Source organism: Megalobrama amblycephala, linkage group LG18 (assembly GCF_018812025.1).
Source record: "Megalobrama amblycephala isolate DHTTF-2021 linkage group LG18, ASM1881202v1, whole genome shotgun sequence".
Taxonomy (NCBI): Eukaryota; Metazoa; Chordata; class Actinopteri; order Cypriniformes; family Xenocyprididae; genus Megalobrama; species Megalobrama amblycephala.
Genome location: NC_063061.1, coordinates 21448959 through 21466133, shown reverse-complemented (window position 1 = coordinate 21466133; position 17175 = coordinate 21448959). Strand labels below are relative to the sequence as shown.

General features: G+C 36.5%; 1 protein-coding gene across 1 annotated transcript in view; it reads left to right on the top strand.

Moving 5' to 3' along the window:
• The first annotated feature begins 548 nt into the window (after positions 1-548).
• Positions 549-17175, top strand: part of tnfrsfa (tumor necrosis factor receptor superfamily, member a) — a 28011-nt gene continuing 11384 nt past the window's right edge. Inside the window, exon 1 of the mRNA XM_048165586.1 lies at positions 549-817. Within this exon, the coding sequence (XP_048021543.1) occupies positions 788-817 (30 nt within the window). The 5' untranslated portion in view covers positions 549-787. The remainder of the gene's footprint in view (positions 818-17175) is intronic.

Genomic DNA, 17175 nt, shown 5'->3' with positions numbered 1-17175 from the left:
GAGGCTTGGCATGAAGGATTACCTTGTGCCTTCTGTGCTGAAAGCAGAATTCCCCTTGTATCACCCTCTTAAATCATTTTGTAGGGAAATTGTTAATTTATAATGACATATTAGGTGTGTTCAGGTAGAGGGGGCGACAATCCACACTTAATGAAACATTGTTTGCCTACACAGTGGCAAACATGGGGCTTTTTACTTTATTTTTGTGAGAGGAGGGGAAACTAAACAAGATTACGTTGATTAAATTTGCCTTATTTGTATAATTGTCAGAGTAAGGTTTTATAAAGTCATTAGAATTTTGCCGTTAACCTAGCCTAATTCAGTGTGTAAAAAGTTATCCTTTTTAAAAGCCCACTAATCATTATCAAGTGAAATGTAACATTAAAGTAAGACTGCAAATGCCATAACTTGTATTAGTGGCTCAAAAGGCACCGAATTGTAGGAATGTCTCAGTAGTAGTAGTACAGTAAATCACGGCTCTTTCATTAGTCGAGACTCCATCTCTCTGATTGGTCAATGAGGCGGATGTAAAATGACGTCAGGCTGCTCCGTATCTAACTTTTTCATAGATCAGAAAGAAGCGTCGCATTACACGAGCCGCGTTTCCATGAGAAAGCAGCCGAGAGCCGAAAATGATTCGGTTTTGACAGGCCGTCAAACATTGGATGTATTTTGATTTGAGTTGTCACTTGTTTTTTAATAGTTTGGTCTCAAAACATTGTTTCCGGAGTGTAAAAGGGATCAACAAGTAGTTGGAAAACTCGGAAAAACACGCCATCCTCATAGGATGGAGAAATCCACAACGATGATAGTCATGGTAAGAAATCTTACGGGTATTGTTTGTTGTAGAATTTTTGCTATGCAATGTATTTTTCGATGTACTGAATTATTTTATTGTTGACTCACTGTTATTCTATGCTTGTAATGGATTCACGGGGATGTGAATGTAAATTCCTGGTGTTACTGGCCATAACGCTTTGAATGTTACAGTCCGTGTCGATGATTATGCGTTATCAGACTTTTCGATACATATCAAGTGCATTTTATTTTAAATTGGCTCGGGTTAAGTATTTTTTTACTGTTTTAATTTTTTGTGTGAAATGCTTGTTTGTTCACAAATGTGAAAGTTGGTAGTGTTTGTCATACTAAACTGGCCATACTTGGCGCTGTGTTACTTTGTGTTAGCTACAAAGTTCAGAAACTAAGATTAAATTCAGATTTATAAATATTAGTGGAGTGTTGGTTTATATATGATTTTGATTTTATGATATCTGAATACATTTAATACACCCTTGTGTAGTACAAGTCCTGTATAGTTTTAAAATCATTGTCTCAAAACCTAGTGAGCTGCCTACCTAGGCAACATTTCAGTTCAATGTACCTAAGATGTCAAAAAGTGCTGTCTAGGCAGGTTTTGAGGTGTGTTTTTAGGATTTTTTTTAATGATATACTTAAGAGATTAAACAATATTATTTTTTATAACATGTTTGAGTGTCCAATAAGATGCAAACTCATTTTAGTTCAGTTCTGCATTTTGACACAATAATTAGGGTACAACAATACATATGCATTATGAATATGTTATAATTATTATTAGTAATAACATTAATAATAATTACTATTACCAGTAATAATACTACAACAATAGTTTTTTTTTTTTTTTTTTATAAATAATAAAGTTATTTGCAATATTTATGTTAATCTACATTTTTGGGTTACATGTATTTGTTAAGATGCACTTTCATCACTTAAAATCAATGGCTATTATTATTAAAAAAACTTACTTTTTTTTTGGTGAATACTGTTTTTGGGTTCTATTTTTTTTAAAGGCCCACCAAATAGTGTCATTTATTATTTAAGATGTGGAAATATCTGAAATAAATCAATCAATCAACTAGACCGATTTTTGGTCCATCTGTTCAGTCTTCTCTTATGAACCCTGTCTTGTGAGAGTTTTCTAAGAGTAGTGCCAGTGTTAAGTTTATTCCACATTGAAAGAGCCATTCACTGCCCTTCTGTTGGTTTTTCCAGCTCTGCTCTGCCAAAAGTGGCACTATAAAAACGCTTCACCGACTGAATGCCTTTACTCACCTTTAGAACTTTCCCTTAAGTCCAGAGTCACACTCGGCTTATACTGTGTATCATTAACTTAAAACTACAGCGTTCCTTAATGCAGCGACCCTCGATATTGAAATAACACATGGCGGTTGTTGTATTGAACTTAAGTGAAATGCGTGTATTATGTAATAACATTGTAATATAAAGTAGCATTTTGGGCATTCAGCTAGTAGTTAATTAGATAATTAAATCATCAAAGCCAAGGGAGTGATGATCATCTTAACTAGTAGCTAATCTTACAGTGATTCTTGCCTTAACAACCTCTCTTTCCCATAAGCCCCAGGTGAACCCGGCCTACTTTGAAGCCCGTATTTGTTTATTGAAATGACAGGGCAGAGATTGTTTGCAACATGGCTGTTTATGCGTGCTGTAAACTTTGCTAAGTTATGAGTCTGCTCTGGTTGGCTGGTTACTAGATGAAGATAGCTCATCCTTGCCAGTGTGCATAGCTCACACATTCCTGGGCCAGTGAGAGCGGATGGGGAGGGGGTGAACGGAGGCGTACGGCTCCTACTGTAAACTTCCTGTCAACACAGATGGCAGTGACAGGAATCAGATCTTTGTATACCCTTTCCACCCACAGTCACAAACTTTTTGCATACAATCGGAGCAGGGGGCCGTTCTCCCTGTGTCTTTCCATACTCTTCATTTTGTTCTTGAGAGTTCTTAGGATTCTTTTTCACATTGTGCGCAGATTTCTCTCTCCCTCTTGACTCTTTTTACCCTCTCAAACTCCTTCGATGTTATCGGAGTGTGCTCTCCAGGGTGTGGGCATGGACAGGAAGTGTGCACGGTATCTCTCCGAGCGGCTCTGAAATCCAAACAGGACATATGCTGCATACCCCGGGATCCACAAGAAAGACTCCAGAGCAGAGTCGACATCCCGCTGCTCGTTAGGAGCCTTTTAAAGCCACTTTCCACCGTCAGATGTTTATAGAATCCACATTTACGAGGAGACAGGAAGAGGGAAGATTGTGCGATGCAATTAAATGCAACGCTCATTATCAGAGTAATCAGAATGATGTGGATGTGTGGGAGTTTGTGTGTTAGAAATCATGCCGTATCTGTTTCTTAGTCTATGCTGTAGACTACCCACAATAAACAAGGCCCAGAAGTGTTTATACTGAGATGAGAAGCACATTTATCCTGTTCTCAAGCTCTGAGGCTATTATTCAAGGATGTTGTTGTGTATTGAGTAGTTGACATGAAATGCTTTAGGGAAGGCTCCATTCAAACTATTTATTTAAACATCACTATTTTTAATCACTGTGCATGGAGCTTATATATAATATAATATAATATAATATCAATGATGTGATGTGATGGTATTTTTTTTTTTTTTTTGTACAAAGGCCTTAATAATAAAAAAACAAAGATATGACATCCAAAGTAAGTAAGTATTAAAATTATGTGCAGAAGTCGTTGCTTTGTTATGAGAAAGAATGTCTAGAAAAATTTATTTCATTGATGTCTTTCGGAGTAACCAATATAAAGAGGCCATTTTGGATCAAGTCATGCGGTCAGTATCATGTGATAGCATGTGCCATCATTCAGACACCTGCAAAGGACCACAGGGTCATGAAGCAAAGCAACGAACTCTCTTTTAACTATTTGAAAAATTCATGTTTTCACTTGCTCATATGCATGTCCCGAAACATCAGGTCATTTGGTACAACCGCTATAAAACATGGAAAATGTTGTAATATTTTAAAAACTTGTACTGAATATAAAATATTTGATTCTTTGAAGCTAGGTAGATATCGGCCTGTTAGCATTTTTTTTTTTTTTTTTTGGTAAAATTTAAATTTTGATTAAACTGAATGTTTTGTCCATCTTGTAAAAAATGACAAAAGCAGTGTTCATTGATTTATAAAAAAACCCCACATAATCGCATTGTTGACACTTAATAAAACTTCAAAATTAATTATATCTCAAAATGTCAAGGCAAAAAGTTGTTTAAAAATAGTCACAAAAAAAAGTCATAAGATCATGAGTGCAACATTTTCAGCTTATTCCTCTTTGTGACATATTGAAGTCGTGTGGCTTTAAAAAGTTCAAGTAGTGGGAGACGAAATGAAAGATTATCTGCAGTCGAAATGAAAGCATCTTGATAGCATGTGGGTTTGTGGTCAGGCTTTTTTTTTTTTTCTTTTTTTTCTTTTGCCATTTAGCTCTTCCCAGGAAAGGGGAGGCATCTATCAGTGATTCATTTATGTCTAAGGTAGCCACACCTTACAGGTCACTGCACCCAGATTCAGTGACTGAACGAGAGATGTGTTACATATATTACAATGCGCCTGCTATTCAGCTACGCTTCTATTCAACCCCCATTGACTCCAGTTAAAACGCTAATAGTGTTCATTTCTGTGTGTGTTTGTTCCTGTGTGTGTTCACACGTACCCCCTATCCAGTGTCTTCAAACAATAATTATCCATCGGTTTGACTCAAAATTGAACAGTCATTGGCTGTCCTCCTCCTTGAAAACAACACCCTCTCGCTCTTTTATTCTTATGTCTTCTCCTCGCATGAATCCACAGGTGAATCTCAGATTGGATAACCTGCCACTGTGTCAAACACGCTTAAATTAGGGTGTGTGCTTGAATGTAGGAAATTAGAGGAGGGTGTTATGTCTCATTTAAGCCGATGGATAATAGTGTCAGTTTGTAGCTTGGTCACACCTTGCAGATGTTTTCCATGTGCATTTGCGGTGTGGATGAGTATTCCTGTAGAGCCTTATCTTGGTTTTGATGTCATGGGGCAAAGTGCAGCTTTTTAGGTTCTATAAATAGAAAAAGCACTAAATGATAAAGACTTTTTAAAAGGTTAGTTCACCCAAAAATTAAATTTTTGAATTATTCACCCTCATTTTGTTCCACACCCATAAGACCTTTCATCTTCGGAACACAAATTAAGATATATTTTTGATGAAATCCGAGAGGTTTTTTTTTTTATCCTCCATAGAAAGCAATGTAATTACCACATTCAAGATCCAGAAAAGTAGTAAAAACGTTGCTAAAAAAAGTCACCATGACTACACTGGTTCAATCTTAATGTTATGAAGTGACGAGAATACTTTTTGTGCACAAAAACAAAATAAAATTAATGACTTTATTCAACAATTTCTTCTCTCCCCTGTCGTTCTCCTACGCTATTTACATTCAGTGCTTCCAGGTTCTGTTTATTCATAACATTAAGGCTGAACCACTGCAGTCATGTGACTATTTTAACAATGTCTTTACTACCTGTCTGGACCTTGAATTTGGTACTTGCGTTGCTTTCTATGGGGAATAATAAAAAAAATCATCAAAAATATCTTAATTTGTGTTCTGAAGATGAACGAAGGTCTTATGGGATTGGAACGACATGAGGGTAAGTAATTAATGACAGAAATTTTATTTTTGGGTGAACTAACGCTTTAAATGTAAGTAGAGCTTGCAAGGTAGCACTATATATTTCTCAAATATTCTGGTTAGAGGCTTGTGTTAACTCTAGCTCTAGATTTTTTCCCAATGATTTTTCCTGAACCATCCACAGGCTCCATTCAAACTAAATTTTAGGCAGTTTCAGATTCAGCTCATTTTTTATTTATTTATTTTGTACTTTTAATTAGGTTACTTTTACTATTTTACTTTTTGTTTTATTTTAAATATCTTTATTTTACTATACCTTATTCTAAATCAGAAGCAGTTTATTCCAATCATGAGTAATTGAACACCTTTAGAGCTCTAGAATTACTTTAGTCTGACATTTGCAGATGCCTGAATTAATGTTCATCTCGAATAGGTCAAAGAATGTATTCAGCGTAAAAAACAGCGGCCGGCACTGAACCTCCTGCTTGTGTGAGTGATGGGAAAGGCATTCAGCACAAAGCCTCCGTCTGATGTGAGCTCACTGAGCTGAGGCTGTCTAATGAGTGGGGCAACTCAGCGTGGCACTGGCCCTAATGTCATGGGAATATGTTTTTCAGGCTTAAAATGCCATCTTGCACAATTCATATACCACTTGGCTCTGCTAATCTTGTTTTCTATTAGCTCAAACATTTTGTTTGTGCAGTGTTGTTTGTATGTATACTGACATTAATGACGCATCTTGTCCTTTAATAACAATACAGTAGTTTAAAGATTAACTTGTCGAGAAGAGCAAAGGTGGTTGTAACCTCTAATAAAGCTTTTTTGAAACTCGTTCGACCTGTTTTTGATAATCAATGGGGCTGTCATACAAGGAGAAGAGACACTGAGTCATCCAAGCTTTAAAGCTTTTCATTGGACGAGACTTTGATCTGTGACGCATAGTCATGCTATTTACCTCCTGATGTTTCCATGGAAAGGGCTGTGAAGAAATGGAAATATTTAATGGTAATTAAATTTGGCAAGGGGGGCCTAGAAGTTATTTTACTCCGGCTGTTGTTAAGATACAACTTTTCTGACTCAATCTGTGGCATTTTATCTATTTTATCCCACCTAATGAAGTTCTGCTACTTGTCAAAAAAAGAAAAAGCGTCACAGTTTAGGTAAATTGAATAAACCTTTATTAAATAAGTTTAGATGTTCTGCCTGTGGGCCCAAACAAGTAATGCAAGACATGAAGCATGCAATCTGGGGTGTTCAAAGACATAAAAGTTCGTTTGGGAAGAAAATAAGGAATTTAAACTATTAGTCAGTCATTTTAAGGTAAATGAACCCATTTTTATTGTATTTTTTTCTCTTGTAGACTTAAAAATTTCCCTAAACTTTATCATACAACATGTTGTACCTCGTATATTGCGCAGAACCGCAGATGTGGTTTTACACAGGAAGTGCACTGTAAATCACATTTTTTTTCTACATTCACATTGTCTTTGTCTGTCTCTCTCACCCTGTCTTCCTCTTTCTAAAGGAAAGAGATTAGGACAGTCCTGTCTGGTCACTATTCACTGCGCTCTTTATTAACAGAAGACAGAAAAGCCACAGGAAATCTGAAATGTGGAAGGCTGTGCTGTCGTGGCTTTCTCGGGCTATTAATATCCTCCCACGCACACTGAGGACAGCAGGCTGCCCGCCTGATATCTTGGGCTGAGGGCTCGGTTGAACCCCCATCATCTCCACGGGACTGAGAAATCACACTCGTTGGGCTGGAGGTTTCAGTATCAGCAGATCAAAAACAGTTGATAAGTGGTTTGGGATTGTGGTGTTTTTAGGAGAAAATATTGCATTATTTAAAGGATTAGATGGTTGGTAAATCATTGTGCAGCTTGTTGTCACCAAAACTTTGTAGAGTTTGCTCCTCTTAAAGATTGTGTGCGTGTGTTTCTGTGGCCCAGCATGGAGCTGAACTCCAAATGAAGCCTCCACATTGTCTAACTGTTTCCTGTGTTCCCCGAGAGGAGCCATTTACAGATTTTCACACGCTCATACCCAAGATGCTAGTGTGTGTGTATGTGTGTGTGCCTGCACATGATCTGTGGTTTAGGTAGAGTTCACAAGTTTCAGTATATGTGTGACTGTCATATTGCATCAAAAGAGCAGCAGTGATCTCACTATAGTATGCATTGTTTTCAAAGCACTTTTGCATATGTTGCAGAGTTGCGTGTTTGTGATCTCATTCCCGTAAATCTATTACAAAGGTGAAAACTTGCTGCAATGAATTGCCTGATTTACTTTCATTTTTTTCCCCCTTAAAGGAGCAGTGGCCTGGTGGTTTGTATGAAAATGTCAGTATTTGAAATTGGTGCATAACTTTCTTTATTACTCACTGTAGCAAAATGAGTAATAAATTTAAATTTTATGATAGTGTCTGTGTCTGTGTCTGTGTGTGTGTGTGTGTGTGTGTGTGTGTGTGTGTATATGTGTATATATATATATATATATATATATATATATATATATATATATATATATATATATATATATATATATATATATATATATATATATATATATATATATATATATATATATATATATATATATATATATATTAGTACAGTCCAGTCCAAAAGTTATAATGTTTTTAAAAGAAGTTTCGTCTGCTCACCAAGGCTACATTTATTTAATTAAAAATAAAGTAGTAAAAAACAGTAATATTGTGAAATATTATTACAATTTAAAATAACTGTGTACTATTTAAATATATTTGACAAAGTAATTTATTCCTGTGATGCAAAGCTGAATTTTCAGCATCGTTACTCCAGTCTTCAGTGTCACATGATCCTTCAGAAATCATTCTAATATGTTGATTTGCTGCTCAATAAACATTTATGATTATTTTCAATGTTGAAAACAGTTGTGTACTTTTCTTTTCAGGATTCCTTGATGAATAGAAAGTTCAAAAGAACAGCATTTATCTTAAAAACAAAGCTTCTGTAGCATTATACACTACCGTTCAAAAGTTTGGGGTCAGTAAGAATTTTTATTTTTATTTTTTTGAAAAGAAATTAAAGAAATGAATACTTTTATTCAGCAAGGATGCATTAAATCAATCAAAAGTGGCAGTAAAGACATTTATAATGTTACAAAAGATTAGATTTCAGATAAACACTGTTCTTTTGAACTTTCTATTCATCAAATAATCCTGAAAAAAAATATTGTACAGAAATATTTTGTACAATTGTACACATTAAATGTTTCTTGAGCAGCAGATCAGCATATTAGAATGATTTCTGAAGGATCATGTGACACTGAAGACTGGAGTAATGAGGCTGAAAATTCAGCTTTGCATCACAGGAATAAATTACTTTGTGAAATATATTCAAATAGAAAACAGTTATTTTAAATTGTAATAATATTTCACAATATTACTGTTTTTTTACTGTATTTTTAATTAAATAAATGTAGCCTTGGTGAGCAGACGAAACTTCTTTTAAAAACATTACAAATCTTAGTGGTTCCAAACTTTTGGACTGTACTGTGTGTGTGTGTGTGTGTGTGTGTGTGTGTGTGTATGTATGTATGTATATATATGTATAATAAGTATAAATATATATATATATATATATATATATATATATATATATATATATATATATATATATATATATATATATATATATATATATATATATATATATTATATTATATAAAAAAATAGGCCACCAGAAATAGCTAGTGTTGTTTTTATGTTTAATATTTTTCAGTCATGGTGCTTATGCAGGTGGTTTGGCTTTAAATCATGTTTGCAACAGAAAAACATTCAATCATTCCAAAACATCAATCATTCTCTTTCACTTTCGTTGAGTCCTTGTGCAGCATGTTTATCATGTGCATCCTGTCAGTATAATGTGTAAAACACTGGAATCTGTGGATAATGTGAGGCACATGATTCCATAAGGTTCCTGTTCCGGACCACTGGAAATAATGAAGAACGGTGTGTCGTCCCTTAACTGATAGCTCAGATAGAAATCATCTGTTACTTACGGGGAAAAACTCCTGCCCATCCGCCAGTTTCAATCATCATATATAATGAATGGCACTGTACAGCATGTAGTGCGGATGTAGCCCTAATTGAACACGTACACACACGCGGCAAACGTGAATGACTGACTGCCTTATCGTACTGTAATTCTAAACAATAAAACCTGTGAGACCCCATTGTCAACTGGCCAAGATTGTGCCAGAAGTGTGTGTGTGTGTATGAAAGAGATACAGAGAGAGATAGACGTACAGCTGCCCGTCCACATGTGGAAACAGGCACTTTTAAACAATACAGATTTCATGTTCTCGCCTAATAGTTTAGAGCTGGCAGCGAGCGTTGTAAACTCGATTGTTTAACTGTAGCAAAGGAAGCCAGCACACTTAGCGCTTTCATTCAGGCCTAAGATTTCTTTGAACTGTTGTGTGCTGTGGTTGTTTATTGTATGCCACCGCTGGCATTAACCAGTTCATTCATGAGCTCTTGTGTGACCACCACTCTCGGTTACGTTTACTTTGGTGGTTAGCCAGTTAAACAACTCATTCATTCTTTCTCTGCTGTTCATTCAATAATCATAAATAGCATTTAGAAGTGCTTTCGGGTAGCCACCAAGGTTAAGGGTCAACCCTCTCTTGTTTTTCTTTTAATTATGGGTAAGACTTCTGGTTTGTCTCTTTTTATTTCCAGTTCAATCACTTGAAAATAGTGGTGTAACCATGTATCGTGTCAAAATATACCACAACACAATAATGCAACAATTTATCGCGTATAAGTTGATATTTAGCGTGATTGATATTCAAAATGGTTTGTATATCTGCAGTCTTATTTGCGGTTTCTTTTTTTGAATGACGAAAACAGACTATTGATACCTGCTGATATAGACGCATGTGCCAGCGCATGTGCCAGTTGACAGTCACCTTTAATTCTTTTGGTGTGTTCAAGCGCACCTTTTTGCCAAGAGGCGACAACACAGTCAGCGTTTTTATCAACACTAGTTCTTTGACGTCAGCTTGGTGTGTCCCAGGCTTTACAAGTTAGTCATCTAATTTTTCTCTTCAAGACTGGTCATAACTTTTTAAAGTCAGTTACATAAAAGGTAAATTGGTCTCATTTGAATCACAAAATCAAGACTGATTAGCCCTAACTAATTGCGTGTTGGTTAGATTAGTTCTTAAGGCACAGTCTTAATTGTATGGGAAAGAAGGACCAAATTCAAGCCTATTCAAGTCCATTCCTGATGTAATACCAAATTTAGCCTTTTTGTGAACAGTACTGCTTATCATATGAACTAATAATAAAAAAAAGTACCAATTTAACTCTATTTTGGCTTTGTTTAATGTAATGTGAAAGCATTTTGTCATGCATCAAACCAAATAGTCTATTGTTACACACCCCTAACTAAAAATGCTGGCATCTTCCCTTATGAAACGTGGGATATCGCTTTTTTTGTCAAACTGCAAGTTGTTTCCACATCATCCTCACAAGTAATTCCATCCATATTCAACAATTATTCACTCAGACAGAAGGAAAAGGGCGTCCCCTCTGGTCCGAACACACCACACTGGTGAGCTGCCAGTGCATAGTGATTGTGGGTTTGGAGGACTCTCATCCTGGAGGTTAAGGTTACCATGCTGGTCTACATCCTGACCACCTATTACAGGCCAAACCCTACCACAGGCTGTCTGGATGCTGTGAATGTGTGTGCGTGTGAGTGGTTCCCTGTCATTTTTTGTGAAGGATGTTCTGAGAGATAACTGCAGTGCACAAGTTTGATTTTAGCCGAGTGCAGACCTTGAAGTCTGAACCAGATTTCACTGCTGTTTCCTCCTGTGTAAATGAATTGCCTGGGAAAGCAGGAAGCCGCTTTGCGTCAAGTTTTTTTCTGGTCTTATCTTAGTTCTAACCGGTCATGGCTGACCCGCATCCCTCCGCTACTGAGGCACTTTTGTCAGTTCACCAGCGGTTTATCGGGATAGTCTTGAAGCACTGATAATGGAGACAATAGTTCACTTTTAGCAGCACTCGCTTATAAAAGCCAGACCACCATTCAACAAAAGCTTTTTTTCTTTTCTTTTTTTCCAAATGAGATTATTTTTGTAAACAATGTTTGAGTTACTTTTGGTATAAGATCTTTCTTTTCATGTAATGATTCAGACAGGATTGGGATTGTAGTTTCTACTAAACTGGCAATGTCTTTTGTCAGGATGTGGGCGCTAATGTACTCTGAATGTTTGCATCACAAAGGCCAGTGAAATAAACATGACTATGTATGTAATATAATTTAATGTAATTTAATTTGTAAGTACATTATTGAACTGTCGTCTTTATTCATTTGAAACTTTTTTATGCCTTTTTACTAAATAGACCTCAATGTGTGTGAGTTTCTTGCCAGTTGATGAAACTGTGACTCAGGGTTGCCAGGTTTTCACAACAAAACCCACCCAATTGCTACTCAAATCTAGCCCAGTCACATTCCTTGTGGTAAAATCCACGTTTTTAGCAGGGTTCCCCAGGTAAAAATCGTATCCTGGGGCTAAATATCATGTTATTTGGGGTCACTTCAAAAACACTTAAAAAACAACCCGCGCCAACAGTGTTAAAGGGATATTTCACTTTACTCACCCTCAAGTAGTTCCAAACCTGTATACATTTCTTCGTTCTGCTGAACACAAAATTAAGATATTTGAATGAATGTCAGTAACCAAGCAGATCTTGCCCCCATTTACTACCATAGTGGGAAAAATAAATACTATGGTTGTCAATGGGGGGCGAGATCAGTTTGGTTACTGACATTCTTCCAAATATCTTCCTTTTGTGTTTAGCAGAATGAAGAAATTCTTACAGGTTTGGAACAACATGCGGGTGAGTAAATGATGACAGAATTTTCATGAACTATCCCTTTAAAGTAGCCAAATTCTGCGGGACAACCATGGACTCGGCAACATTGCTGTCTACATTGGACACATTTGATGAAGTAAAAAAAAATTAAAATAATAACATTGAATGTAGAAATTTAAAATTATAATTAAAGTAAAAATAAAAACTTATGTATATTTTTAACTAATATTAAAAATGCATACATAAAATTTCATCAAACATTTACATTTGTAGTTTGTATTGGGGCCAGTGAAAATGTATAGCAGACCAGCAGGAAAAAAAAAAATCTAATTGTTGAGTTGTGTTCGAAAATAATATTGTTCTGAGGTATAAGCAATCAAAGGTATTGCTAAAAGCTTCAAAAGGTGTGGCTCCCTGTAACTGCAAACATATCAAAAAATCTTCCTTTCATTCTAGCAAGTCATGTCATGACGTCGAAATATTTGTTGTTCATTGTTTGTTAATACTTTCTCTATGAGCTGTCAGCAAGATAGCTGACAAGTTAGTTCTAGTGCAACTCTGGAATCCAGTGATTCACCAGATCTGGAATGTGCCGACACAGGAAGTGATCTCCCAATCCGTGCCTCTCCAAAGAAAAAAAAAAAAAGGCCACCTGTCCCGGGATCAGACATATCACCATGGAGACATGGAGTTTCCATAGCATTCGCACACACTAACACAGTCAGGAAAAAGTTTGACTGCTTTTTAATGAGTGCTGGCATAGATGTCTGTCAGACAGGCTTTGCTGTCATTGGCGGGTGACGTCAGTGGCGAATCGGTGAACTTTGACCCAGATGGGTTTGCATGTGCCAAGGGGGCCGGAACAGGTGTCGGACATTAATGCAGCTACTAATTTTTCAGGCTTCAGCAACTGATACGTGTGCTTCTCTCTATATTATCCCGTCTGGGAAAATTCAATCTTTGCGGTGTGTGTGTGTGTGTTTGGGTGTGAGAGAGCCAGTACTGTAACTCATTAGTGTGACTTTTAATGTTCCACTCGTCTGAATGGTTTCAGTGTGTCCGTTTGGAGTCAGGAATCTCCTTTCACTCGCCATTCCTCTGCGCCGTGCCTTCCCAAACTCCCATTCGCCTGCCCTACGTTTACGCCATTTCTGGGCCTCTCACACTCCGTCTATTGTATCTGTCCTCCTTCTCCCTTTCTTTTCAAATTCCTCCAGCACTCCATAGCCATCGCTCTCTGACCCCACCTCCCGACGGCTGCGTCTAAATGGTGCGATTGTGCGTGTGTGTGCATGTGAACGTCTGTGGAAAGTCTGACGTGAGCGCGGAGAGAGTGTGGCTCGACAGCGCTGCTCAATCCAGGAAACTCCCTTAGAACAACAAGGCATGGCTGACATCCAGAGAGCTCCACTGGAGCCAAAGTTTGTCTCAGACGTCCCCCTAACACACACACACACACACACGCACACACACACACACACACACACACTCTCTCTCGCTCAAGAAACTCTCACACATGCATTTGTTTCGCCCGCACTCATTTCATTGTCTCGAGGGGTTTTACTGTCTGTGTGGACACTCAATGGCATTTCGGTTCCCCTCAAGGCTGATAGACTCAGTCCATCTTCCAACAAGAAGACCATTGTACACTCCTCTGAGTTTCAAACATTGCATCTCTCAAACCTCGAATAGAGTCTCCACTTTGTTTTTGAGTTGATTTACTGCGATATTTCAGCTATTAAAGATGGTGTTCAAATCTGCGGTTGACAATAAAATAATTGTCGAGAACCTCCTTTTGAGGGTTGCGTCGCACACTATAGCACGTATTGCCATTTTCTCTAATACCCCCGGTCCTCTGCGCGTCTTGACGCAGCTGTTCGGCTCTATTTGATACTAGTTTACAAGTAGCATTCTGCTGTGAGTCTCACAGTGAGTGTGCTGTAAACCTCTGCGGTATGTCTTCTCTGATTGCTTTCTGTTTTAGCAACCCTGTTGCTATTCTACAACTATTAGTACATATTACACTGTCAACATCTGAAATTTTGCTGTTGCAGATTGTTACCAGCAGTGTAGTTTAACTTGTTTGTCTAAATATTAAAGAGCACGTGGAATCAAAGGCTACAGAATAGCATAATACTTTTACTATTTTTGTAATTGTAGTTTTTTGCAGGCATAGGATACTTTGCAGAAAATTGCAAAAATAGGAAGTATATAATCAAAGCACACTGCATGGGAGTGTCCCACAATGCAATGTGCTCAACTTGATACACTAGCAGAGTTTTTGGAAAGAAATGAATGCTATTTAGCAAGAATGGAATAAATTAATAAAAAGTGACAGTAAAGACATTTATGGGTCAATGGCATGACAGGTCTTTTTTTTTTTTTTTTTTTTTGTCCAAAGGCCTTAATAATAATAATAATAAACAATGATATGACATCCAAAGTATGTAAGGTAGTACAGCTAGACCTCTTTTATTAAATCCAAAAGGTTTTAATTTATATTTTGCTACATATAAAGGTATTTTAAAGGTTTAAAGTGTCAAAAGGTCATTCGATTTAACCGTCCAAAGGCCAATACAGCCATTTCATTTGTAATTAAAATATCTAAAAATGTAATAAATGTATATATTTTTTATTCTGGCATGATTTTATAACATCATATATTAATATTAACATTAACATTAGTGCAAACTGGTATTAAAATTTTGTGTAGAAGCCGTTGCTTTGTTATGAGAAAGAATGTCCGGAAAAATTCATTTCATTGATGTCATTCGGAGTAACCAATATAAAGGGACCATTTTGGATCAAGTCATGCGGTCAATATCATGTGACATCATTCAGACACCTGCAACGGACCACGTGGTTGTGAAGCAAAGTTTTACTATTTGAAAAATTCATGTTTTCACTTGCTCATACACATGTCCCGAAACATCAGGTCATTCGGTACAACCGCTATAGAACATGGAAAATGTTGTAATATTTTAAAAACTTGTACTAAATATAAAATGTTTGATTGTCCTTTTGCTAGCTAGCTAGCTAGCAAGCTAACTAGATATCAGCCTGTTAGCATTGTTTGAAAATATCGTCATTCGGAAAAAACTAAATATTGGTTAAACCGAATGACAAAAGCAGTGTTAATTGATTATAAAAACCACATAATCTCATTGTTAACACTTAATAAAACTTCAAAATTAATTATATCTCCATTGTTTGTTTTTTTTACACTTTTAAAAATCTTATTCGTCACTGACCCTTATAATGTTATAAAATATTTCTATTTCAAATAAATGCTCTTGAACTGTCTATTCATCAAAGAATCCTGAATTTCAGTTTCCACAAATATTTTGCAGCACAATCATTTTCAACACTGATAATAAAAACTATTGACGTGTAATGATGCTGCAAATTCAGCTTTTCAGAAATTATCTTATAATATACTAACATAAAAGACAGTTACTTTAAATTGCAATAATATTTAAATCATAATGTTTTTTACAGTGTTTTTCATCAAGTAAATGTAGCCTTGGTAAGCATAAGAGACTTTAAAAAATCTTTGCAGATTAGTGTATTCCATTTTCATTATGATGTCATTAACACCTGCTGCATTTTTAAAACATCTTTTTATTGACTCATTATTCAGTTGGGCTTAAATTAATGTTTTTGTCAAAATTGCTTTAAAAATGCTATTTTTATTTTCTTAATTTCTCAATGTGACTTAAACATGCAGCATCAACATTTAAGACAATAATGATGCAGCATGCTACTATTTCAAATGTCTATGTTTCATATTTCATTTATAATTTTTCACATATAGTATTCTGTGTATTATTGCTTTGTGCACACAACCTAAGCCAAAAAAAAAATAAAAAACTCAATCAGAAATCTGCATGGTTATGAAGTCACATATTTACCCAAACAAGCAGTCATATTAACATGTAAATGCTCATAAATCAGCAATCATTCAGAATTCACCAACTTGGCCCGCTCTAAGGGACAACAGTGCACTTTATATTGGTAAACAGTGGTTAGTCAATGATAAAATATTTTATGGGCATTTGTATACTTTTTATATATATGTCCAATCAGCATCCTGAAGCAAAACCACTGCCATACAAGCTTTGATTTCACAGGTTTATTTACTCTGTTATAATGAGCACTTTTACAAAGTATTTAATTTTATATTGCACTACTGAGAAAAACAACAAACCTACGGTCTAGATAGAGCTGTGTGGTTTCAGTTAAATGCAGTGTTCGAGATAAAAGAGTGTGTGTGTGTGTGTGTGTGTGTGTGTGTGTGTGTGTCAGAGCACATCCATATGGTGAATGAGTGTCTAACAGACATGTTGAAAGAAATCCAGTGTGTGTGGGAGATGGAGAAAAGTAAAGTCAAGGGTTGTACTCTATGTGTGTGTGTGTTTAAGAGGATAAAGGAGTGTGATAGGGTGGTTGCTTTTCATTCTGTCTGTATGTGTGTGTGCGAGAGAGAGTCAATTGAGAGAAAAGGAGAGATATTTGGGGTCGTTGTGAGCAGACAGAGATGTGTGTGTGAGGGAGTCAACAGCAGCTCTGTATGGACTGTGCTTGCAGAGCAGGGGTCTTCTACTTCAGAAGAGCACTTTACTCGGTCCCTGAGGCACCCCTTCTTTCTTCTCCCTCTTTTCAGCGTGTCACAATGAGAAGGCCTCATTTACGGCCAAACAACACACTTTAGAGCCACCACTTCAAATGACCCACATTCTCCCAGACACACAACACCACCGCCATACACCTCACCGGCAACTCAACACCATCGGCTCCATCTAACGGCCTACATTTCCCATTATCCTCTGAGAC